Source organism: Myxocyprinus asiaticus, chromosome 6 (genome assembly GCF_019703515.2).
Source record: "Myxocyprinus asiaticus isolate MX2 ecotype Aquarium Trade chromosome 6, UBuf_Myxa_2, whole genome shotgun sequence".
In the NCBI taxonomy this organism is placed as follows: domain Eukaryota; kingdom Metazoa; phylum Chordata; class Actinopteri; order Cypriniformes; family Catostomidae; genus Myxocyprinus; species Myxocyprinus asiaticus.
The window spans coordinates 34,869,309-34,895,954 of record NC_059349.1 but is presented as its reverse complement, the minus strand read 5'-3'; the positions used below and the strand labels follow the sequence as shown (position 1 = coordinate 34,895,954).

Sequence of the window (26,646 nt, the reverse complement as noted above, 5' to 3'; positions counted from 1 at the left end):
TTATTTGGTTGTTTGTGGCACAGTCAGAATTCAACTTCACATAGTTCATAGAATGAGACCACACATGCATGTCAGCCAAACAAAAGGGAGTGCAATTAATATGATCAAAACAATATTCATTATTGGATGTTGTATGTAAAATTTAAATTAATCATTGATGAAATCAAATATTTAATACAAATAATGATTAATGACAGTAACTGTAATGGGATTTCAGAAAAATAAAGAAGAGTTCCCTTTATATACACATTATCACATAACAGGAAAAGTAATCTTATTACAGTAAGTGGCTGTTAACACGGAATGCGTTGTGGTGTCTGTTTTTTTATGTGAACATGCACTTGATGGACAACTTTGACCATTGCAATCATCTTTCTGAGTTTTCAGCATCTCATGCCATGATGGCAGTGATTTTATGATGCTGTGTCAACTTATAATAACTTTTTTAAATGTGTATAGCTTTTTTTAAATGCAAGTATGTATTCTGTGTGAACAGCCCCTAATGCTTTATACCCAACACTAAACATAAGACATCTTTTCCCCACCATAAATTACTTTTATTTTTTATATTTTTCTCCCATTTTCTCCCCAATTTTGAATGCCCAGTTCCCAATCCGCTCTAAGTCCTCGTAGTGGCATAGTGACTCGCCTCAATCCAGGTGGCAGAGGACGAATCTCAGTTGCCTCCGCGTCTGAGACCATCAATCTGCGCATCTTATCACGTGGCTTGTTGAGTGCGTTACCGCTGGGACATAGCGCATGGCCCACGTTATTCTCTGCGGCATCCACACACAACTCACCACACACCCCACTGAGAGCGAGAACCACACATTATAGTGACCACGAGGAGGTTACCCCATGTGACTCTACCCTCCCTAGCAACCGGGCCAATTTGGTTGCTTAGGAGACCTGCTGGAGTCACTCAGCACACCCTGGATTCGAACTCGTGACTCCAGGGGTGGTAGTCAGCGTCAATACCCAAAAATAATTTCTAATAGTAACAGGGATGTTTCTTTAATGCATATCTTTGCAATCCTCTATTATAAACAATTTTATAGACTGCCTCAGAAACATCAGTGGCCATTGATGTGAAAATATAGTGTTCTTGTATTTTTATTTAGAGCCACATCTCACCAAAGCTCTATCTGTCAGTGTGACACTAAAAGCAGGAGTAGTTCCTAACAGAATTACATTACCTGCTTAGTGCTGGAGTAAAATTTGAACTGTTATTGAATTTGATTTGTATTTCTCTGTGGATGGCCAGACAGTACATTGCTTAGGCTAAACAAATGTTACTGACCTTCTCTGGAGTGTAGACTGCCTTTTCCTGTCAGTGGGATAATAATTCTATTTTCCTCTCTGAATGAGTCACACTATTGGTTTGTCTTGCCTACCCAAGGAGACCTTAAAGGGACAGTTCACCCAAAATGAGCAATTCTGTCATCATTTACTCACCTTCACGTTGTTCCAGGCTCATATGCGATGTTAGGTTAGATGACAGCCTTAGCCACCATTCACTTTCAATGCATGTAAAAAGGATGCAATTAAAGTGAGTGGTGACTGAGACAATTTTTCTGCCTAACATCTCCTTTTGTGTTCCATGGAAGATAGAAAGTCATAGTGGTCTGGAAAAACAAGAAGGTGAGGAAATTATGACATATTTATTTTTTATTTTACTGAGAATTACACGCTCTCAGGTGGTGAGTGTGTGAAGATTCTTCAGCCATACTGTTTCTGTGAAGACGGCTGCTGTAACAGATGGCCTCGTTAATTTTAGCTTGTTGTCTTTTAACATGAGGTTGCGGCGAGCACGAGCGCGTGTTTGTGGATGCATACACTACCGGTCAAAAGTTTTGAAACACTTACTCATTCTTTATTATAATTTTTTTTTTTTTTTTACATTTTAGAATAATAGATAAGTCATCAAAACTATGGAATAACATAAATGGAACTATGGGAATTATGTTGTGACTAAACAAAATCCAAAATAAATCAAAACTGTGTTATATTTTAGCATCTTCAAAGTAGTCACCCTTTGCCTAGATTTTGCAGAAATGTACTCTTGACATTTTCTCAACCAACTTCTTGAGGTATCACCCTGGGATGCTTTTTGAAGAGTATTGAAGGAGTTCCCATCTATGTTGGGCACTTATTGGCTGCTTTTCTTTATTATTTGGTCCAAGTCATCAATTTCCAAAACAATTTTTATTTTATTTTTTTTAATTTTTTTTATTAAATTTTAGTTTTATAATGAAATAAATTAATATGATGGCACAATTATATTTTTGTCTACAAAACGAATTTCAAATATTTAAGCATATGCCTTCAGATCAAAAGATTTTTAAGATCATGAGAAGCATTTCAGTCAAGTGTTTCAAAACTTGTGACCGGTAGTGTAGTTGCAAATGCGTGTCTGTATCATGCATGCAGATTTTTGCTTCTCTGTATCCCTTATGTCACAAATTTGTTTGTGTAGGCGAATATGACTGCTGTCATTGGCAACACACACTGCAGTAACCCAAGGCAAACCCCAGGTGTCTATCCATGATGCACCTGCCAACACACAGCCCAGCAGGTCTCTTGAAAGAGGAGACACAGATGCAGATAATGGCGTCCGAATTCCCATGCTTTCATAGGATGTACTGAATTTAATGAATAACTTGCTTCTTGATTGTTAAAAAAGTATATTCTTTAAGTTTGCAGGTGTGTAGTCAGCCTGATCTCATGAAAATGATGTGACTGTAGCAACATTTTTACAAAATGATATTACGTGGTTCCTTTTCATGTTTCGTAGCATTTCTGAGGTGAAAGGATAACTGAGTGGCTCTAAAATCGAGTTAAATTTTCTCCCAAACAAATTAGGTTTTTAAGGTTAATGCTTAATCGAGTTTTAAATCAACAACACCTACCCTAAACTTTGATTCTAAACCTAATTGATAGTGTCATAAAAAGTAAATGTGACATCAAATACGCAATTGCTGAAGCAACTACTTCATTGTGTGGTAAATCTATGACACTTTCGGTTCACATGTCAACTCGCGTGCTCGACTCGTACAATGTTTTTTTGCATCGCAAGTGCAATGCTTTATCATTTAAGCTGCTACGCAATTTGATCATGCCTGAACAAGCTTGTAAATATAGCTGGTTATGTAATGCAAATGTTAAAATGAGTGCTGTCAGTCGGTTAATATTTTTAATCACGACTAATCAGATGGTATTCTTCTTACCACAATTTTACAGAGCGGTTATCTGAGTTACTGTAGACTTTGTCAGTTTGAACCAGTCTGGCCATTCTTTGTTGACCTCTCTCATCAACAAGGCATTTCCTTCTGCAGAACTGCCGTTCACTGGATGTTTTTTGTTTTTGGCACCATTCGGAGTAAATTCTAAAGACTGTTGTGCATGAAAATCCCAGGGGATCAGCATTTACAGAAATACTCAAACCAGACCATCTGGCACTAACAATCATCCATTCAATTATCTAATCAGCCAATCGTGTGGCAGCAGTGCATTGCATAAAATCATGCAGATACGGGTCAGGAGCTTCAGTTAATGTTCACATCAACCATCAGTATTGGGAAAAAAATGTGATCTCAGTGATTTGGAGCATGGCATGATTATTGGTGCCAGATAGGCTGGTTTGAGTATTTCTGTAAATGCTGATCTCCTGGGATTTTCACACACAACAGTCTCTAGAATTTACTCCGAATGGTGCCAAAAACAAAACATCCAGTGAGCGGCAGTTCTGCGGATGCAAACGCCTTGTTTATTAGAGAGGTCAGCAGAGAATGGCCAGACTGGTTCGAACTGACAAAGTCTACGGTAACCGCTCTGTACAACTGTGGTGAGAAGAATGGCATCTCAGAATGCTATTCTGAGATGCGAGTTGGCACTGTTTTGGTGGCACAACAGGGACCAACACAATATTAGGCAGGTGGTTTTAATGTTGTGGCTGATTGTTGTATTCTTTTCCTGTCAAAATGCATTTATTTAAATCTTAGAAAAGAAAAGAAAAAGTCCTGGTTACTTTCGTAACACAGCGGCACACAGCGGTCTTCCCTTCACGCACTGCCAGTCCACGTAACAGAGTTCAGTCATGAGTGACAGATAGAGAACATCCTGGTTACTTTCGTAACCTCCGTTCCCTGATGGAGGGAACGAGACGTTGTGTCGATGTAGTGACACTAGGGGTTGCTCTTGGGAGCCCTGAACACCTCTGATCTTTGAAAAAAGGCCAATGGGAATTGGCGAGTGGAATTTGTATGCCACTCCCCTGGACATATGGGTATAAAAGGAGTTGGCTCACAACCACTAATTCAGGTTTTGTGCTGAAGAGCCGAGACAAGGTCCCGGCCTTTTCAGTGGGTAGTTCAGTGTTGTGGCAAGAGGGACACAACGTCTCGTTCAATCCATCAGGGAACGGAGGTTACGAAAGTAACCAGGATGTTCTCTATCTGTCACTCATGACTGAACTCTGTTATGTGGACTGGCAGTGCGTGAAGGGAAGACCGCTGTGTGCCTCGTAGCCAGCGAACCAGGCCATCACGTAACCTCCCCTGATGCTCCTATGAGCGTAGAACGGTCCCCGTCGACTGCCCAAAAAATGGGGACAGGCTAGCCCAGCCATGGCCTCTTCTCCTCTTTTTTCTCCCCAAAAAGAGTGGAAATTGTTTACAGACTGGGGGCCATAAGTGTCCACGTCGGGAGGGGGGGGTGGGGGTGGGGTGTCACTCCAAGGGGAAGACACCACGGAGACCACACCCGCTCGGGGGGGATTTGAGTGGGAATATATCACACGGTCTTACCGAGTTTTGTTGGAAGTATGTCATGTGGAGAAGTCCTGTGGTAGGAGGGGGAGGAGCTCTACAGACACTGTGACCAGGGGCAGAGGAACCTGCCCAAGGAAGACGCAGTTTACCAACAGGGAAACCATTTTGCGGAATATACATCACACAGGGTTACCTATGGGGGACCAGTGCATTTGGAGCACCTATCCCAGTACAGGGTCTAGTTAGCACACATACTGGGCCAGCAGCGAGTTTCTCCACAAACCCGCCTGCCACAGGGCTAAGGAGGAAAGTTATCCAGGGTCCACAACTTTGTGGACATGACTGGGAGTCAAAGCACACGTCTTCACCTGGGGGGAGGGGAAAGGCGCTATGTGCAAGCGGTACACCCGGCCAGCTGTCCCGGAACATACCTGTTTGTACCTGAAAACACACGGGGCAAAACCGGCTCAACCCTGAGATTATAGAATCTCACAAAGATGTTGGGTGTTGCCCAGCCCGCCACTCTGCAGATGTCTGTTAAAGAGGCACCATTGGTCAGAGCCCAGGAGGCCGCCACACTCCTAGTAGAGTGGGCTCGTAGCCCCAAGGGGGGCAGCATGTCCTGGGCGCGATATGCCACAGCGATGGTGTCAATGACCCAGTGGGCGATCCTCTGTTTGGAGACATCGCTCCCTTTCCGCTGTCCGCCAAAGCAGACAAAGAGCTGCTCAGAGCATCTAGAGCTCTACGTGTGATCCCAATAGATGCGCAAAGCATGCATCGGACACAGCAACGATAGGGCTGGGTCTGCCTCCTCCCGGGGCAGCTTCACTTGCAGGTTCACCACCTGATCTCTAAACGGGGTCTTGGGAACCTTGGGCACATAGCCCGGTCAGGGTCTCAGGATCACATGAGAGCAACCCGGACTGAACTCCAGGCACGTTTCGCTGACAGAGAACACCTGCAGGTCCCCTACCCTCTTGATGGAGGTGAGCACCATCAGGAGAGCAGTCTTCAAAGAGAATGCCTTTAGCTCAGCTGACTCTAGGGGCTCAAATGGAGCTCCCCGTAGGCCCCGAAGGACCACGGAGAGGTCCCACGAGGGGATGAGACGCGATCTGAGGGGGTTTAACCTCCTAGAGCCTCTCAGGAACCTGACGATCAATTCGTGCTTCCCCAAATACTTACCGTCTACTGCATCGTGATGTGCTGATATAGCGGCAACATACACCTTCAAGGTGGAGGGGGACAGTCGCCCCTCAAGCCCCTCCTGTAGGAAGGAAAGCACTGATCCAACTGCGCATTTCTGGGGGTCTTCGCGTTGGGAACAACACCATTTAGCAAACAGACATCACTTCGAGGCATACAGGCGCCTCATAGAAGGAGCCCTGGCCTGAGTGATCGTGTCTACCACCGCCAGTGGTAGGCCACTTAGGTATTCCACGTCCTGTCCAAGGTCAGGCCCAGGAACCAATCGTCAGGCTGCGAGGGCTCGGGGGGTGGAGGGTTCCACTCCAGCCCAACACACGCAGCCGCCTGGGCAAGCATGGCTGCCAGCTGCACATCAGGCTGCAACTGAGCGACTGCACCCGAAGGTGGGAGCCCAGTCAAGTCCTCAGCATCAGACTGGACAGCCCGCTCTCTGATGCTGCAATCGAGAGCTCATCCACTTTGCGAGCATCAAAACTAGATCGCAAACTCACCCTGAGACGAGCCGGCGGTCTCATCCCAGCAGGGCAAACAAGTGTACTGGGGAATGGGAGGTCCGTGGGGAGTTACCCGGCGAAGTGGCTCCCATTGGGGTCACCAAATCGCCCCCAGTGCTAACCGACATGGCCTCAAACCCGTAGGTAGAAGGACCGAGGCGGGGAGCCGCTGGGGTGGTCTTTCCCTCTAACGAAGGAAAAGCCGTGACTGCAACGTTGTCATGGTCACGCTCTCGCAGTGAGAACATGACCTGTCCACGAATGCTGTCTCCGCGTGGGCAGCGCCCAAGCAGGTAAGACTGCGATCGTGGCCGTCGGAAGCGGAGAGGTAACGACCGCAACCAGGAAATACACACAAACGGAGAGGCATCTTTAAAAAGACGCTCTCCATTAATGCCACTCTTTTAGAAGGAAGAATATACTCTTTTAGCTGCTAAAGTGTCCAGGGGCATTCTCTGCACTTCACCAGCGCCGTAAATCCAACAGCTTTTCGAGGTGAATGGATTGGCAGAGTAATTCAGCTCGCTGAATGAGTGGTTGCGAGCCAGCTCCTTTTATACCCGTTTGTCCGAGGAAGTGTCATGCAAATTCCACTCGCCAATTCCCATTGGCCTTTTTTCAAAGATCAGTGGTGTTCGGGGCTCCCAAGGGCGACCTCTAGTGTCACTACATTGACACAACGTCGAGTGAGTGACAGATAGGGAACAATATGTAACAATATAATGCTTTATTTACATTTTCCAAAAAAACCCTTCCACAGTATAAAGACATGAATGCACTAAAATAGCACCAATTCAAGTAACATTATACGTTTCCCAAAGTCTAAGTGGGAGATTTGACTAATTGAAAGTACTAGTCTACCCATAGGTTGCATTTTCATTGCAATAGGCATTAAATCTCTTAAACTCTTGTCCTCCAGAATATTAATCTGCAGGTAAACTGTGGCTATCCACTTTGTTACAATTGTGAAGTTGCATTCCTGATTCTCATCAGAGTGTCAACGCCAGCCAAAAACGCCCCACTTAGAACTCCATGCTTGCAGACAAAAATGTCTCATTCTGCATTTTGGTGATAGTTAAGACTTGTCATGCTTCTGTGGAAATGAAAATGTACCTTACAAAGGCTGAATACTTGATTTCTATCACAAATCCTATCTGGGCTTGTTTTGTACATCAAGTAGCGCTAAGAGGTCCTTTGTCCATCATTTTTTCACTGACAGGAAAGTACTGTGTTTGTGGTGTGTGCGTAGGACTGGGCGATTAATCAAATTTTATTTTCAATTACGATTTTGGCTTCCAACGATTATGAAAACAAGATAATCGAGATAAAACGATTATTGTGCTGCATTCCGTTTCGCAGTGAAACATCCCAGTGTTATATCTTTAAAGCATCCTTTTTTAAAGTTCAAATAATAAGGAAGCAGGTTATGAAAATAAACTCAGAAACTGTCATTTCTCTGTGCGGTCAGCGCTGCATCTATGAGTTGCGTGAAGTGACCGCGGAAGAGATTGAATCTTCTCCTGGCTGATGCACAATCTGATGCGGGGACGCTCGTCACTCGCGTGTGTTTGCTACAGCTTGATTATAACATAGTGAATCATAATATATGTGTCACATTCACAGTGTGTTCACAATCTTATCATGAAGAAAATTGGTGATATGCAGCTCTATTAAGAAGAGAAAGTTAAAGATGGATCGAAGTGAATAAAAGGTGAGAGAGTGTAGTCTTAGCCCATTATACACTGGAACAAAATATGTTTTTGATTATTCTTTTTTGGCTTGTTTTCCAAAAAATATCTAAAACTCCTTTAAAACAACGTACATTTACTTTAGGAGCTATGCTGCTGAAGAAAGAATTGTTATCGGAGAATGTTGAATACAGTATTTAATCAGGGTTCGACATTAAAACTTGTTCGGGACAAGTGGATTTTTGAAGGAGCAAGTGAAAGAGTATTTTACTTGCCCTACCGGACAAGCAGACTGATTAAAATGTCAATAACGAAAAAATAACTGCCTGTTTTTGTGACAGCCTAGGCCTGTGTGACTTATTAGAAAGTTCATATTCTTATTCTGCTGTTGAAAGTAATCCAGAGCACGTAATTTTATAATTCGCTAGCAATCTAGTAACAGCTGCGCCCTGTTTGATTGACAGGCGGCATATGTGTGTGTGCTGAACATGCACGTATTCCGAAAATGCTCGCGCTAATGCACGCTTGAATGGTCAAATACATTTCAAAATTTACGCCAAAATGCCCATCTTGGTGAGGTATTCATGTAAACACAGAAAGTGATGTCTAAAGGGAACGTAAACAACGGAGAGAAAAAAGCAGATTTGTATTAAAATGTCGGACTTGTAAGTGTAAATGTAAGCTAATAGGCCTGCTGCCATCTAGTGTGTCATTAAAATAATCAAACAATCATAACAAGAAAATGAGAAAAACAATCACTGCTCTTGACTGAGTAACTTTAGTAGCTTTAAAAAGTATTAATGAATTATAATCATACAGTAAAGACCAGTTGTAGTTTCATTTCATTCTGAATGTTTCCTTGAATACTTGATAGACTACTGCTGTTAAAAAACTTTTAAAGCTGTTAAAAAAGCACAGAATTTTCTTAATTTATTCTATTATTTTTAATCTATTTCTATTCATTGCTGTTTTTTTTATTATTATTTTTTTTTTATTATTGTTATTTTATTACAGACTGTTTACTAGTCTTGAATAATTACTTAACTTTAAACCACTACTAACTACTGAAATGTTGGTATTGTGATAATATATAGCCTTTATTGTACATGGTAGATCTTGCTGCAATAACATGATGAAAAAGTAGATCTCATTCCATAGAAGTGTGAGCACCCCTGCTGTAAATGATGGCGATGAAGGCTTTCCTTTATTTGACTATCATACATATAACATAAAATAATATGACAACAGCCTCCTCTCCTACCCAGTGCAGCTTTACATTGCAAGTTCAAGGAAATCCAGTGTTAAAAATACAATTAAAAAAATAAAAAGTTCAATAAATGCATGATGTTTCCTAAGTCAATGAGTAATCGTGTTAAATAATCGTGATCTCAATATTGACCAAAATAATCGTGATTAGGATTTTTGCCATAATCGAGCAGCCCTATGTGTGTGTCAGTGTAATGACTCTGGGCGGACACATTACAAAGGTTCCATCCTCCCCAAAATTTTTTATACTGGTTTATACTTTATTAAAGGTAAATATTAATCGCGATTAAGAGAAAATAATGCTTCAAACTTTTTTTATTAATCGCATGTTTTAACGCATTAATTCTGACAGCTCGCCTGACAAGTCATGTATTATAGTAAAAGTGTTTAGATGTCGTTAGATAGCATTGTGTGAGGAACACAGCAAAAAGTAAGTGTTTATGAACTTATAATCTGCCGTTTTACTAGTGATTTGTGTGAAAGGGAATAAAAGTCATTGTAGTTGTAGTGTCTCTTGTGTGTATTTCACCAAGAAACTGCTGTGATACATACATGTAAAAATCATTTTGCAAAAATGTAGTTATAGTAATGTGATTCTATGAGACCAGTTTGTATGTAGTATAAATACATTCCCAAAAATACCACATGATCCACCATGTTGGCATTGTCCTTTGACCAGTATGTTCTTTGACCTGTGACATATAAACAGTACCACAAATACAATTTACTCTTGTGTTGTTAAACAAGTAAAATTTAACCACGATGAACAACTTTTTCTTTTTTAGCTCTAGCACTTTACCATTGATATATCCAATTCAACCACTTACTTTTTTTTTTTTAATCTGATGGCTCCTGAGCTCCCGTGGCCTTATGGAACACTGTAGCAAAGTGTCCACCGGTTGCACACTTCAGAATTTCAGCAGATGCTGTAGGTCATCAAGGTTTTGTTCATCTATTGTATCATGAACATTGAGTTTTCAGACATCCTACTCATATGGCATTCTTATTGTATGTGTAGAAGTGCACATATTTGGACACAGGGAGAGTATTTCAATCAGTATAAGTGGACTCAATGCTTTTGCCGACAGCCCTAGACTCTATTCATCCAACAGAGCATTTATTTGAATGTTTTAAATGCTTTCTTAAAGTGTAATCACCCTGTGGTTAAAAGGTCAAATGTATGACTTAGTACAGAGAACCATTGAGTCCTTTTAATTTCTCCTTTGGCCTGGAATGAAGTATGTACATTATATTTTGTATCAGGCTTTAATCCTTTTTAGATTATTCCTCAGATAATTCGGATCTGACAGTTCCCTCCTTTTCCTTGAGTTCTCTTCCTCAAAGCCCTTTGAAACAAATACGGCTTCTATGGTTTATGGCACACTTAAGCTTTTACAGGGCATCCTTAGAGTTGTATAGTTCAACAGAGGGGCCTGAGGGGTGACGGCGAGGAGAGAAGGGATGAAAGAGAGTTGATGGAAGGATCAGATATCATTCCAAACCATAGGATGCCCCGTGGGAGGATTCTATTAGAATCACTCATACAAGATGCAGTTTTGTCCAATTCAAATACTTCAGTTGGTTGACTTATCCCACTAAAAAGCTTAGTACAGAAAGGGTCTACAGAAAGGTTCCTTAACTATACACTTTTGAAATCTAATAAAATCTTCTGGAAATCCAGAGCTTTTAGCCTGATATTCTAAATGGACCATTTCAAGGTATTTTAGGTAATAATTTGTGGGTAGTAGTTAGCATATTGGTAATAATAATGACACTCTTTAAGATTTGACACTGCTAGAATACAGTGGCCCCCAAATGCATGAGAACACTTTAATCATTAGATTATATAACAAAATATCCACCCAAGTGGTATTTTAAAAAAATTTTTTTTAAAGAAAGCACATTTTTCTTTAAGAGACAAGCAAACTTTTCAAGACAAACAATAACGTTTGTAAGGTTTTACAAAATAAAGCAAGAAATATATTGTTTAAATGAAGACAAAAGTATTTAGACACTTTCTGGTTGTCAGATATTAGTGGAAAATTGTCTTTGTTAATGTGATCAGGACCGTAATGACATTAGACATGTTCCTCCCAATAATAAGGTATGGCCAAAAAATGTGTCATGTACAAAAGTGATTTGTAATATCATTCTTAATTTTGAATAGTAAAATATGAAGTATGGAACTTTTTCTGTGTTAAAATACGTTCTTCTATCCCAGCTCAAAATGCAGAGACAATCATTAGTGTGGTCAGTAAGGCATTTGTTGGTTAATTTTATCTCTGTGGCACTATAAAATTTCTTCTGATTATTTTGAGCGATCCGTTAAAAGTAATTGCAAATGGCAAAAAAAAAAAAGTGAAGATAGTTCTGATAGTGTAATTTAGAAAGCATAACTGAGAAAAGGTTTTGCATCATTTGTTATCAGATGCCACTTGCTTTGATGCAATGCAATGACATTAATATGCATTATTCAATGAGAATGACTAATGTCTATTCTTGTTGCAGGCTACCCTATGCAGGGTACTTTGGAGGGGTGTCCGGCCTTAGCAAAAAACAGTTCCTCAAAATCAACGGCTTCCCAAACGAGTACTGGGGCTGGGGAGGAGAAGATGACGATATTTACAACAGGTAAATATGAATGTACTGTCTTTCAGTGGCGTGCAGTGCACAAACCGGGTACCCCTTCAAACTCCTACTCCCCCCCTAGTCCATTTGCTTGAAAGAAATGATGTCATACAGATTTGTCCACGTAAAATCCTCCATGGATTTTAAGACAGCTTGCTCTGTCTGTAGCTGGAACATGTCCCACTGTTCACCTTCAGCCTCACGCAAATGCTGCTGTAGGAAGGAAAAAATTCATAATTTACGGTCAACGCATAAGCCCTTCTCTTTGAAGCTGTGAAGGTGCGACCGCTAACAGCCACCACCAAGGTGAAAAAAATACATTTGATTGGTCAGATTTTCTGTCACTCTGCTAATACAAATGCATTACAGAACCCTTCAAAATATCCTGTTGTAGTGAGAATCACCCTGGCACCAACTGAAATGAACTGGGCCTCACACAAGACACCAAACTACAGGGTAATTTTTGATCACAATTCACTTAAGGTGTATGCGTGTGTGATTATTAATATCAGACGGCCCCTTCCTCCATCCTCGGGGCACCAGCTAAGGAGTTTCACCTTGAATTATCCAAATGGACCATTCAGTAAATTAGAAATATGTCAATTGGAGGGAGTTGGTCATCTGATCAATCTGAAGGATTCTTAAAATTCGTCCTAACCCTTTAGAGCTCTTCTGTATCAACAACATAAGGAACACACAGTTATAATAAAATGAGTTTTATTTACAAAAAGATAAACAAGAATAACTAACAAAAACTACAATATGGTACTAATATGCTAAAATATAAAATAAATGAATAGGTTAATAAAGTGCATAGGATGGAAAGATGTAAGTGGTTGAATTGGATGTATCAGTGGTAATGGTATCAATGGTATGACTATTGTCTTATGAAAGATAAATTGCTGTTTCTCTGTTAATTAATAAGGTGAAAACCTTATTTCTATTGAAACAAATAACTCAAAGGTTATTTGCTAGACATTTGATACAAAGGTTATGCAATCTAAGGAACATTAGATAATCATAAACTGATGGTATACTGTACACTAATGCCAAGATCTCAGGAAAGAGTTTTAGTAGTGATATTTACGTTCTTTTTGATCGGTCGATGAGTTTGATGACGGCAACGTCTACCATTGGGGCTCAGGGCCACGTTACAGTGGGGAAGGAGCTGGATTCCATTTCAACAGCCTTGGACATGACGGAGCTGAGGAATGCTGGTCTCCTGTAAGCACCGATAGGGTTCTTGCAATCTGGAACACACAGATATATAGCCCATATGTCGGTGCAAGATTCATCATCTGGAACACGCAGATGCACGAAATTGAAGAGAAGGTTTGCTCGCCAGAGAAGAGAATGAGAGAATGAGAATGAGCCTTATTGCCAAGTATGCTTACACATACAAGGAATTTGTCTTGGTGACAAGCTTCCAGTGCACAAACAATACAACAACAAGACAGAGATAATAATAAAAAATAGAATAAAAATAAAAAGTGAATAGAAAATATAAGTATATATAGAAATACACAATAAAAAATACAAAATAAATATATACGTATGTACAAATACAAATCTTCTATATACAGATGCAAGGGAATGTATGGCTGAAGAGGTAGGATATGTTGAATACATATAAATGGACTAAGCTGTGTATTGCACATAATTATTGCTCAATGGGGCAGTTTTAACTGTTCATGAGATGGATAGCCTGAGGGAAAAAACTGTTCCTGAGACTGATGGTTCTGGTGCTCAGTGCTCTATAGCGCCATCCAGAAGGCAACTGTTCAAAAAGGTAGTGGGCTAGGTGAGTGGGGTTCAGAGTGATTTTTCCAGCCCTTTTCCTCACTCTGGAAGTGTACAGTTCTTGAAGGGAGGGCAGGGGGCAACCAATAATCCTCTCAGTGGTCCAAACTGTCCTTTGTAGTCTTCTGATTTCGTAGCTGAACCAAACCAGACAGTTATTGAAGTGCAGAGGACAGACTCAATGACTGCTGAGTAGAACTGGATCAGCAACGCCTGTGGTAGGTTGAACTTCCTTAGCTGGCAAAGGAAGTACAGCCTCTGCTGGGCCTTTTTCACAATGGAGTCAATGTGGGTCTCCCACTTCAGGTCCTGTGAGATGGTAGTGCTCAGTAACCTTAATGACTCCACTGCTGCCACAGTGCTGTTTTGAATGGTGAGTGGGGTCAATGTTGGGGTGATCCTCCTAAAGTCCACTATCATCTCCACTGTTTTGAGCATGTTAAGCTCCAGGTTGTTTTGACTGCACCATTGAGTCAGCCGTTCAACCTCCCTTCTGTATACAGACTCATCGTCATCTTGGATGAGGCCGATGACAGTAGTGTCATCTGCAAACTTCAGGAGCTTGACAGAGGGGTCCTTGGCAGTGCAGTCACTGGTATACAGGAAGAAGAGTATTGGGGGGGGGGGGCACCAGTGCTGATCGTACATGTGCTGGAATTAAATTTCCCCTGTCTCACTAGCTGCTGCCTGTCCGTCAGAAAGCTGGTGATCCACTGACAGATAGACGTGGGAACAGAGAGTTGGTGTAATTTAATACGGAGAACAGCTGTGATCATGGTGTTGAAAGCCGAACTGAAGTCCACAAAAAGGATCCTTGCAAATGTCCCTGGTCTGACCAGATGTTGCAGGATTGCCAACACCAGTCTCTCAAATGATTTCATGACCACAGACGTGCCTCGCGTCTGAGACCATCAACCCGTGCATCTTATAACTTTTGCCACATGGTAAGTTAATGCTGCTTTGAGAGGTCTTGAAGAATTTTATGGTCCTTCTCATGTCTGACATTAGGATGGGGGGGTTGAGAGGTTGCTAAAAACCTCTCATTGACCAATGAGAAGGCTTTTCCAACGTGTTGGAAGATCTTTCCTGCCTTGTGAGGGGTGTCTGGCAGTTGTCTGAGCAGCTTATCTGATGGCTGTGCTTGACATTTGTTATGTTTTTCCTGCCACGATCCAGTCAAAATGGAGCAACTTTTCTTTGCCTTGAAAGTTAGAGAGGGGCTCTGGCATAAACTGGCTCATGGAATGTCATCTGGTCCGATTGTTCACCACACTGTGCAGGGGGACGCAGTAACGTAGAACTGCAGCACGATAATAAGCAGTTTTGATTGGCTGTCATGGGCCGCTTACACTCCGACAAACAGGAATAGCAATGCAAAGATTTGAGGTAGTCTACAGTTATTTTAGGTTGTTTTTGAAGTTGTATATCATTGTATTTTATTTATTAAATGCATTTACATTTTAATAATAAACTAGGGAAAGAATGTTTCATAATTGAAATAACTTATCCCATCTCAATTTATGTCACCCCTTTTCTGAGGGGTTTGAAGAGGCTGACTGCACGCCACTGCTATGTTTGCATCTTGTGATGTAGATCTGACCTATAAGTGACTCATGGGGTGGGTCTGGTCATATTGTTAGGTGAATTGTCCTTGATCTTGTGAGAGAACTTTTGAGCGATTTAACTTATTTTTAAAAACTATATTGCACCCGACAGCAAACCACACAAACCAGCTCACATTCTGTTTCTCTTCTCATATCCAAATAGGGCATTTATGTAGGGAAAAAAGCCTTGTTTAATTCTAAGGGTCAGAGAGAGTGTGGAAAGTAGTCATATTAAACTAAATTATGACTGTTTTTGCCATGGAAAACTCATATAAGTGGACCACGGGGAGAAATATTTTGGGGGAAAAAATGTATTAAATGACTTCTTTAATTTTACCACCCAGATTCTTAAAGTCACATAAAAAAGTTACTGTTGTCCACTGTTTTTTTAAAAAGGTCTAATTTGTTTCTATGTCTGTTGCTGTGGACTTATTAAATAAGATGAGTCAAAACGTATTCAGCCCATTTCCCACCACACCAATTGTCACACCAACTGTTCAGGCCATTAATAAAACACAGCAGCACAACTTCAAGAAAGTGGGCGGCAAAGGGGAGGATATTAAAATGGAAAAAGACTTCAAAGGTTTTATTTAAATGATGTATTAATCTAAGCTCTTTGCTTAAATTAAAAAGAAACCTAAGAACTAAAAAAAGTAGGTTATCATGTAAATGTCACTTTGGCTGTTGGTTCTCGCCATCCTGGTTGTGCTTATAATTAAACTTTTTACAATTTTGAAAGTGTGTGATCCTCGATAATGGATTGCCTATTCCTAATCCACTTTAGTTTTGACGCATTTGCAGCTTTGGTTCAGAGTATAAATAAATATCCTTTCTTTCTCTGTTTTACATTTTAATTGACCTATTTGTTTAAAAAAGCCTTTATTTGTAGTTATATCATCCAGTTTTCTCATATCGGTAGCAAGGCTGTAACCACCTTAGACAATGATCACGTTTGCATGCACATCATTGTGCATGCAACACAAATCTTTGTTTATGTTTTGCAGAAGAAAGGAACTCATACACATCTGGGATTGCATGAGGGTGAGTAAATGATTAGAGAATTTTTTTATTTTTGGGTGAACTATCCCGTCCATATTCTGGTTAAGCCTTTGTTCTTCAAGAGATTTTTGCATGCCCCAAAGCTATTGGAATATACCTGTATAGATGTAATCAGCATATTCTGAATAATCTAAGACCAGGGGTGGGAAGTAGAAATTTGGGAACAGGAAATTGTCTTAAAAGGAACCTGGCAATCGGTTTGATGTGTTTACACCATGCATTAGCAAACTGAATATTGCCATATTCTGATTAAAAGAAGAAAATTGATTTGCATATAAATGTTGTCATTGTTTCTAGACACAGTTTCACTCACTTTCCAGGAAGGCATTTTGTTTTAAGATCTGGTAAACAGGTTTTGAGATGTGGCTGAAAGGCTTTTAAAAAAGCATGACTAAACATGCATCATCAGAAACCGTCACTTCGACTCTGAACAGTGTCTTTCTGCTGTTTCTTGGTCTTCTTCTATCAACAAAAACGCTGGGATTTGTATCTCTGTAGGGACCAGCTGTAGACACTCACTGCTCACAAATCCACACCGTGTCCAGAAAGAAATGTGTGAAGAGATGAGGCCTGACTGCCTAATGCCTGTCTCTCACAATAATGAATAGCTACATTTCCACTAGCTATCATTGTTTCCCTGCTCAGGTGATGGGAGAGCACAGCCTGCAGTATATCAGGGCACGCATGCTGTTGCAACAGAGATAACACTATTGGAGATGTACAAATCAGCCACGGCACGTGTTTCTATATGTCACTCTTTTCAGCTGTTTGGGGTTGCACTGACAGTAGAGAGCGAAGGTGGAAGGTTGTGATAAAGCACACCTCTCACGTCGCCTTTTTTTCCTTTGCCAACTGCTTTTTTTGACACGATTAGAGAGATGATATATATATATATATATATATATATATATATATATATATATATATATATATATATAAAGCTTTATAGCTTGATACCCACAAAAGATTTGATGCTGTAAAGCAACAACATTTGCCCTGAGATCTTTCCCTGAACCAAGCTATTTTTATTGGAAGAATGTGAGAAGAGCTGTATGTTGTTCTAAAGGAGTTCATTTTGTGGCTCTAATTATGTCTTCTAGGATACATTTATTTATTACTGTTGGTCTTTTTGGATTTTACTATGCCCAGCGTTCATCTCATCAACAAATTGCTGACGAAATCGTTAGTTGCCGAAAGGTTTTTTGATTTTGTCAATGATAACGAATACGAGACAAAAAAGACGCATCATGATGATAATTAAATATGATGAGAAATAAATATATTAACAGTGCAAGATATAAACAGCAAAAGAAACATCTAGAGAAACACCTGTTTAAAGAAGAAAATATTAGATATGGATTCATCTAAATAATCCAGTATGCTGAGGATTTCCCTGCTTGAGCTGCGTGAGTTAAACGTTCTAAACACAGGGAAAACAAACCGCTTTAAAAGGGTTAAATACTTCACTCAAACGCATCCTATTTAGACAAGAGATTAATTAGCAACCATATCACCCTGTAGCTCAGGACCGGTTGCCCACTGAAGCTAAGCAAGGTTTAGTCTATTCAGTACCTGGATGGGAGACCTCCTGGGAAAACTAAGGTTGCTGCTGGAAGAGGTGTTAGTGAGGCCAGTATGGGGTTCTCACACTGCGGTCTGTGTGGGTCCTAATGTCCCAGTATAGTGACGGGGACACTATATTGTAAAAAGGCACTGCCCTTTGGATGAGATGTTAAACCGAGGTCCTGACTCTCTGTGGTCATTAAAAATCCCACTTCTTGAAAAGAGTAGGGGTGTAACCCTGGTGTCCTGGCCAAATTCCCCCATTGGCCCTTATCAATCATGGCTTCCTAATAATCCCCATCCATTAATTGGCTCAATAATTCTACTCTCTCCTCTCCATCAAGAGCTGGTATGTGGTGAGCGTACTGGTGCACTATGGCTGCTGTCACATCATCCAGGTGGATGCTGCACACTGGTGGTGGTTGAGGAGAGTCCCCTGTTCACTGTGTAAAGCGCTTTGAGTGTAGTGTCAGAAAAGCGCTATATAAATGTAACGATCATTCATAATTACTATATCCAAACAAATATTTACTGTATTATTACAACTTATATCTACACAGACAGTGAAGTGAGTGAACAGGTGACCTTGAACTAAGTTAAACTTTAGTCATGATATGCATAATATGCGTTGCGAATACACTGTTTCTGTAAAAAAAAAAAAAAAAAAAAAAAAACACTACATGCAATGCAATATCCTAAACTGACTGAACATGGAAAATTAATAACAGTCTCTAAAGCATGAAGAATTCAGAACACAGTAGGCTAAATTCAAAAGAGTAGCTAACACTTCAGTATATTCATTATATGCTATTATTTTAGGAGCTCATGTTCTTACAGTTGTACAGTATTTTGTATGTTGCCTGTCTTGGCTTATATGTTTGATACATGCTTAAATTAAGAAAATCTTTGTACATTTTTTCTTAATGTTTGAATATTTTATTACATTTGGTCTGCTACAGTTTGAAATGAAAAGTTTAGAAAAAGTTTAACAGAGTTTTCTGATTCCATATAATAACTACAGTATGTGTGAGGAACAAAAACAAATTTCACATTCATTAGGCCCTTTCCCACTGCAGGTACTAAAGCCTGTTTTAGGTACTTTTGACCGGGACTAGTACTTTTCATCATTTTTAGCTCCTACTCCAGGGCACAAAGCTTTGAGAAACGCAAGGAGTCTGCAGCCACCATTTGTAAACAAACTTGTAGCTGCTAGCCTGCTCTGAGTCATTCCTATGTTCTCAGGGTCCTATGTTCCCCAGATTTACACTGGCGGCCAAAAATAATGTACAGATTTTGCTGTTTCGGAAGATAATTTGTAATTAAATTTACCAAAGTGGCATTCAACTGATCACAAAGTATAGTCAGGATATTACTAATGTAAAAAGCAGCACCATCACTATTTGAAAAAAGTTATTTTTGATCAAATCTAGACAAGCCCCATTTCTAGCAGCCATCACTCCAACACCTTATCCTTGAGTAATCATGCTAAATTGCTAATTTGGTACTAGAAAATCACTTGCCATTATATCACACACAGTTGAAAGCTATTTGGTTTGTTAAACGAAGCTTAACATTGTGTTTGTGTTTGTTTTTGAGACTGTAAGGTGGGTGAGAAGTGCCCGACAAGACAGCCACATCTATGGCAAGTGCCACAGCAAGTGTGGGGTGAAATGTCATTTGAGTATCTGGACAAACTGACAGCTAGAATGCAAAGGATCTGCAAAGCTGTCATTGCTGCATGTGGAGGATTTTTTGATGAGAACTCTTTGAAGTAGTTTGAGAAGTTATTAAATTTTTTTTCAAATTGTAATAGTAATTTTTCATATTATTAATGTCCTGACTATACATTGTGATCAGTTGAATACCGCTTTGGTGAATAAAAGTGCCAATTTCTTTCCATAAGAGCAAAATCTGTACATTATTCCAAACTTTTGGCCGCCAGTGTAAATGGCAAATAATGAACACATGACAAAGGGTCCTATATCCCCAGGCTCCTATGTTCCTCAGTTCCCAGGGTCCTATGTTCCCCAGCTCTTTCTAGCACTTAATGAGAACCTGAAAAACATGTTCCCCAGCTCTGTATTTGCTTAATAGGGCATGGGCTATTGTGGGAACTTGTCAAAGGGGTTTTCTGTTCCCCAGTACTGCCGTATAATAGGCGTAGGCACCCTTGAGGGAACTTATCAAATAGTTGAAGTCATGGAATCACCAAAGGTCATAGCTTAATACTTCCTTAAGTGAAAACTACTCTAGTATACATGTATTTGAATCTAACTCTCACACTTCACATCTGTCTTCTAACTGATATAAGAAACATGCCATCATGACTTAAGTATCTAATTTAATCCAGTTTGTTTTTTCCTCCAAGTAGCATATGCTTGTCTATTTTTTCTGCATTTATCTATAGTTGATTTTAAACACCTTTTTCTATTTTTACCTGTGACTGACATCTGACTGAAATACCAATGCAGTGATATTGTTACAATAGAACAGTGGCACACAGACTTTCATAGGGGCAGGGGTGAAAAATGAAAAAAAGGGCACATAGCATGCACCAGGGTTGTCTCTAGACATTTCAAACATCCGGGATGCAGCCCCCAAAGAGAATCTGAGATGTGCACACACAGACCGCGTGACGATTTCTTTTTTTAACAATTAATTAATTAATCTTACACCAGTGGAAAGTGGAATATGGTTTTGTGAATAAAGTAAAGTTGTAAAGTAAACAACATTGTCTTGATATTCATGATAAACATTTATTTCAAGTGTGACTTCAAAATCAAGTGCCCCTCACAAAGTGCATGCCAGTGCCCTACACACACACGCACACACACACTAGGGCATTAATCCCACAGGGCACTCCTGAAAACACACTCTTGCTTAAAAGACATTAAAAGGGGCACCACCTATTCAACCTATACCTACTGTACTACAAACACATGTTCATGCATGCACACATATACGCTCTGCAGTAACTTAAGTGCAAAAATGACGCATGGAAATGTCCCAGTCTGAGGGGCTCATGTGTGCCTCATCATCTGTGATATGTGACTTGGGGGCATAAATAAAGTGGATTGGTTATTTTCCTGCCTCTTTAGTTATGTAGCTTTGAAAGTTGATCTGAAAGGGGCACTTTGTGCATGCTACTGCAATAGAATAATAAAAAGTATACATTTTCACAGTGGTAATCAGTGCAAATAAAGTCTATACAGTATGTTCTAATCACGCAAAGATTCAGTTATCATATGGTCTTGGATAACTAGGCCAGCTGAACTGAACATCTACTTCTCTGACAACTTTCCAAATGATTTCTTTATTACAGACCTCCACAAAGTCAACCTTCTCAACATCAAGTAAATTAATAAAGGGGACTCTGTATCTGTGTTGTCCAATTGAACTTGAAATTTGGGCGTACTCACACTAGGCCCAGTTGCCTTGTACCATGCCCGAGCACGATTGTCCCCCCTCCCCACTCCCTCGCTGGCCTGCACTCACGCTGCACTTAACGTTTCGGGCCTGAGCACGCTTAAGTCATTACGATGCAACTTTTTGTTTTGAAGAAAACAGGGAGAAAAGCACTCTTGCACAGCACAATGTAGTCCATCATTGTAACATTACTTACTTTGTGGCTTATTTGGAGTCGTTTTGGGTGCAGGGACACACGGCCCTCTCACATGCCTAACTGTCGACAGCATCATACCACTGGAATTTATCCTTTTCATCAAATGAGCTGCCTGATTTACGGAGGGCATCCCGTACCTTCAGATACTGAACCCGCAGTTTTTGAGCTTGTCACGACATTGCTCAATGGTTCTTTGGTATCCACGAGCACGAAGATAGTCGCAAATTTTACGAGTTCTTGTGTGTTGTATCCAGTTGTTCCTGTATACTCTTCTCTGTCCAAATCTCCAGTAAACACTGCAGCTCTGCCGTAGACCAAAGTGATCCCTTTGCCACCATGTTTGTTAAAGGGTACAGTCACATCATTGACGTCATGTTTCGAATTCCGTGCTCGGCCACGGTTAGCGATCACACTAGATGTGTACCATGCCTGAGTCCAACTGAACCATGCTCGAGCCCATCTCTTCAAGCGGGCCTGGGCACGTTTCAGCGTACAGTACGGAGCGATCACACTAGTCAAACAAACTGGACTTTGGGGGTCAAACGTGCTAGGGCACGGTACAGATCACCTAGTGTGAGTACACCCTTAAATTGCACTTCTCTATCCTGTTTAATGAGAGACTTGTGTGACTTTGAGAGTGGGACTGCAATAAAAAGAAAAAAAAAAAAATATAGCCCAGAGTCAAGAGTTGAGTTTCCCAGCAGCTGAGACCCAACAACTTGTACTTCAGAGACCATTGTTTGTAAATATGTTTTGATATACTCTGTGTGAGAATATAAGCTGAACAGTTCAGTCACTTTACTGTCATTACCAGTCAGAAGACATAAAGAGCAGTCAACAGACTTGAAAATGGAAGCAAAGATAGTGCCAGGAAACCGAGGGGGGAAATTTTAGTGGCAGAAAATTTTAGCTACCACAGACACCACACCAAGGAACACAGTATTCAGTGGCGGTGTTGGAGAGAAAACTGCCGGGCAAAACTGGTCACAAACTGCTTTGATGTAGAGGAGGACCATCCCAATATTCAAGTTCTCGAGATCTGTGAACATGTGCTTCCCCATCCATGACATGGTGTATACATTTCACTATTGTTCACGCTGATGTTCAGATACAACCATAATAATGAGATCCTGCCTATCAGGTTATTTTCATTCTACCCCATTGTTTTGACCAGTATCATGTTTTTTTGTTTTTATTTGTTTTTTACTGTTTACTGAGAAAGCATTATACTAAAACTAACCAATACTTTTGGCTATTGTTTATAGCTGATGTTCAAATAAAAATCATAATAATTAGATCCTGCCTATCAGGGTATACTGTAGTTTGTCATTCTTCCCCAGTGGAATGTAGCATTTGACTCGAATGTGTGTTGTCATGGGAATCTACAGTAACTGGAACCAAATTATGTACAAACATGATTACAGATATTATTAACTTATATCAGAAAATCTGAATGGGTGTTTGTATGTGTGGGCATGTTCAAGGAACATAGCATGGAGTTGAACATAGTGGCCCTGGGAAAATTAGTCCCTGACAACACAAAACCTTTTGAAAAGTTTACTTAACCCTCGTAATGTGCTAGAAAGGGGCACCTACCATTTACGTTTGTGGGTCAAATTTGTCAATTTTTTTTAATCACAACAAAACACTTAAAAAACTATTATTTTGACCCAATATAGTGTTTTACCACATAACTAACTTAGCAATTAATAACCACAAAGTCTATATTTACTTTTTTATTTTGTGGTGCAAAGGCAACATTTACCTTGCTGTTGAAAATCTCATCAAACCAAATCATCAAAAATAGGGTCAGATCTGACCCACAGAGAACATTGGTTTGGTTGTTCAAATTTGACATGAACACAGTAGGAGGGTTAATGTGTGTTAACAGAATATTGAACTGGGGAACTTAGGACCCTGGGAACATAGAACCCTGGAAACATAAGGACCTTGGGAACTTAAGACGCTGGGAACATAGGACCCTGGGAACATACTGTAGATATGCTCCCATTTTACAATTCCTTTTACAGAAATAACATAAAACCAACAAAGTATCCAAAGAGTATCACTTGTTTCACATACCAGTATGTGTGTGTGTGTGTGTGTGTGTGTGTGTGACTTCATCGAGGGACACGCTTTGAGTTTTCATTGTATCTGTACAGTTTGTACTGTGTGTACAGAAAATAAAGTGATTTCTGGATTACTACATCAAATTGTTCCTGGGATGATGGATATAAATAATCAGATGTTTATCGAGAATGGGTAATTGAACTCTATAATACACTAAACCATCATGAAATGTATTTTACATGAGGGAAGTATTGCGTGCCTGTTACTGTGTGGTTAACTTGCATCAAGACGTCTTTTTAAGTCAATGAGTGAGTATTTCCATACAGTAATTTATGTTGAGTCATAAAAGCCTTTATTGTAAAATAATGTGTTGATAAATAGGTTTATTGTGCACTTTTAAACAAGTTGTCCACTGAGTTCAGCTTGTGCTACGTTTTAGTCTGACCGCTCGTCTCATCTCTCACTCAGGTGATGAAATAAGGTGCTTTTTAAACTCTTCAGAGACCAGTTTCTTTAAAACTTTGTTTAAAACATTAACTGATTTGGCAGCTGCCTACATTTTCGGATGCAGCCAAAGTTTGTGTAAAACAGCCCTCACAAAAGTGAAGCTCCGATCCTGGCATCCTCCATCTGTGTTGTTGATTTAGTTGTTGTTGCTATTGAATTGTGCATGCCAACAACATAAAAATAAAAATGGTAGATACTAGATGACGTCAATATGGGGGTTACTTTTGTGAGTGTGAATGCAAAAGATGGAAAGTCTCCTCGGGTGTTCCGTTAAGAGTTCTCATCTAGAAAGTTACTAAGGCTAAAGTACCAGGACTGTAGGTGGGAAAGGGGCTATACTTCACTGAAAATCTTGCCTTGGAAATCATTGTATGACAAAAAAAGAATTATGTGAGGGTGAGTAAATGATTTTATTTTTTTATTTACAGAATTTGTACTATTGGGTGAACTATCCCTTTAAGTATCCAAATACTTGGGGGCCTGGGTAGCTCAGCGAGTATTGATGCTCACTACCACCCCTGTAGTCATGAGTTCGAATCCAGGGTGTGCTGAGTGACTCCAGCCAGGTCTCCTATGCAACCAAATTGGCCCAGTTGCTAGGGAGGGTAGAGTCACATGGGGTAACCTCCTCATGGTCGTGATTAGTGGTTCTCACTCTCAATGTGGCGCGTGGTAAGTTGTGCGTGGATCGTGGAGAGTAGCATGAGCCTCCACATGCTGGGAGTCTCCGTGGTGTCATGCACAATGAGCCACATGTTAAGATGCATGGATTGACAGTCTCAGAAGCGGAGGCAACTGAGACTTGTCCTCCGCCACCCAGATTGAGGTGAGTAACCGTGCCACCACAAGGACCAAAAAAGTAGTGGGAATTGGGCATTCCAAATTGAGAGAAAAAATTGTAGTATCCAAATACTTATTGGGGCTATTGGTAAGTGATTTGATATACAGCCTTCCAGAACTCCTCTTGGTAGTAGTGATCAAGCCTGAAGATCTAGTGTGTGCTGTTTTCACAGACAGGGTGGCAATAGAGTTGCAAAGTGTGTTCAGTTGGGAACAGCCTTTCAGAGACAAGACGAAAGAGTGAATGGCATGTGGACACAGCTGTGTGTTCTGCTTCGAACTCCCCATTGACTGGTGGGAAGACACACAGATTCATATTCTTGCTCACTCAGTCCCTCTGGGTGGAAGTTTACTTGAACATACTGTCACTCCTCTTGTACCACTTTGCTTGGGCTTCAGGGACTCATGGTCACTGTCAGCAAAACTTTTCTCTCCGTATCTTTGAAGGTCACTGGTCTGACAGCATGGGTCCTAGTGCTAATGGACATCCCTTTTTTTAAGCTTAATATTCTGCAGCCTGAATTCTTAAATACTGTAAGGGGGGATTCGCTAAGAATTAATTGCACTCGCTGATAGTGTGGCCTATTTGTATGCGTTGTCTGCATTGTTTAATGTTATATTTACTGGGGGAATTATGCTAATCAGGTAATGGCGCACAAACACACCCACAAAATTATTATTGTAGCGGGCAAATAACACTTAGTTTTGTGAATAAGGCTTAGTCTATAATAAGCCTGATTTACATCAGGTAGGAAGGTCTGTTTGAGCTGAAAATAATGACTATCACTTAATTTAAATAATCATGGCACAGTTTTTTGCTCGGAAACACAGCGCATAAAAGTAGTGCAACTATTTTGTGAATTTGCCCTTCTGCCTGTGTGAATATGCCCCTCCTCCACTGGTGTCTTAGAAGGGGAATTTTGTTTGTAGTTGATCCTTCTCTGATGGCAGCTGGCATCAGTATCTAGAACCCCTGTTTCGTGCTGTAGTTGATCCTGTAGTATAGCTGATCCTGTAGTGTCTCCTTGCAGGCCTGTTTAAAGATGCCATGCTGATACAAAGTAGTCAAGGTCAGTCTGCACTGATGAGAAGCTCATGCAGCCATTTTTGCCCTTAGTTTCTCTTGAAATGTATGACAAAGTGAAATTATTCTCCAGCTACACTGCACCCACTTGAACTGATACATAAGCCATCAAAATATAGTTTTCATTGGTTTTGTTGCCTATTTTCACAGTTATTCTTGCCACAGAGCTTAACAACAAGGCCTGGTAGTTCAGATCTTTATTTACCATCAAACATTTTCACTGCCCCACCAAAAAATAAATAAATAAATAAATATATATATATAAAGAGAGAGAGAGAGAGAAAGAAAGAGAGAGAAAGAAAAAGAAAGAGAAATCATACACATGGATTTTTTTTTAAAACGATAGCATACATAACAATACTGATTTGTTTATATTTCTCAACACATTCTAACTTACAGTATGCTTCCAAGATTATCACAAGTCATTCTCACACTTTCAT

At 40.3% G+C, this 26,646-nt stretch overlaps 1 protein-coding gene across 3 annotated transcripts in view; it reads left to right on the top strand.

Annotated features, from left to right (window-relative positions):
• The window catches only part of LOC127442145 (beta-1,4-galactosyltransferase 2-like), a 230,419-nt gene that overhangs the window by 170,641 nt on the left and 33,132 nt on the right, over positions 1-26,646 (top strand). For all 3 annotated transcript variants that reach the window (XM_051699990.1, XM_051699988.1, XM_051699989.1), the window contains one exon: positions 11,938-12,060. In XM_051699990.1, coding sequence (XP_051555950.1) covers positions 11,938-12,060 — 123 coding nt within the window. The remainder of the gene's footprint in view (positions 1-11,937; positions 12,061-26,646) is intronic.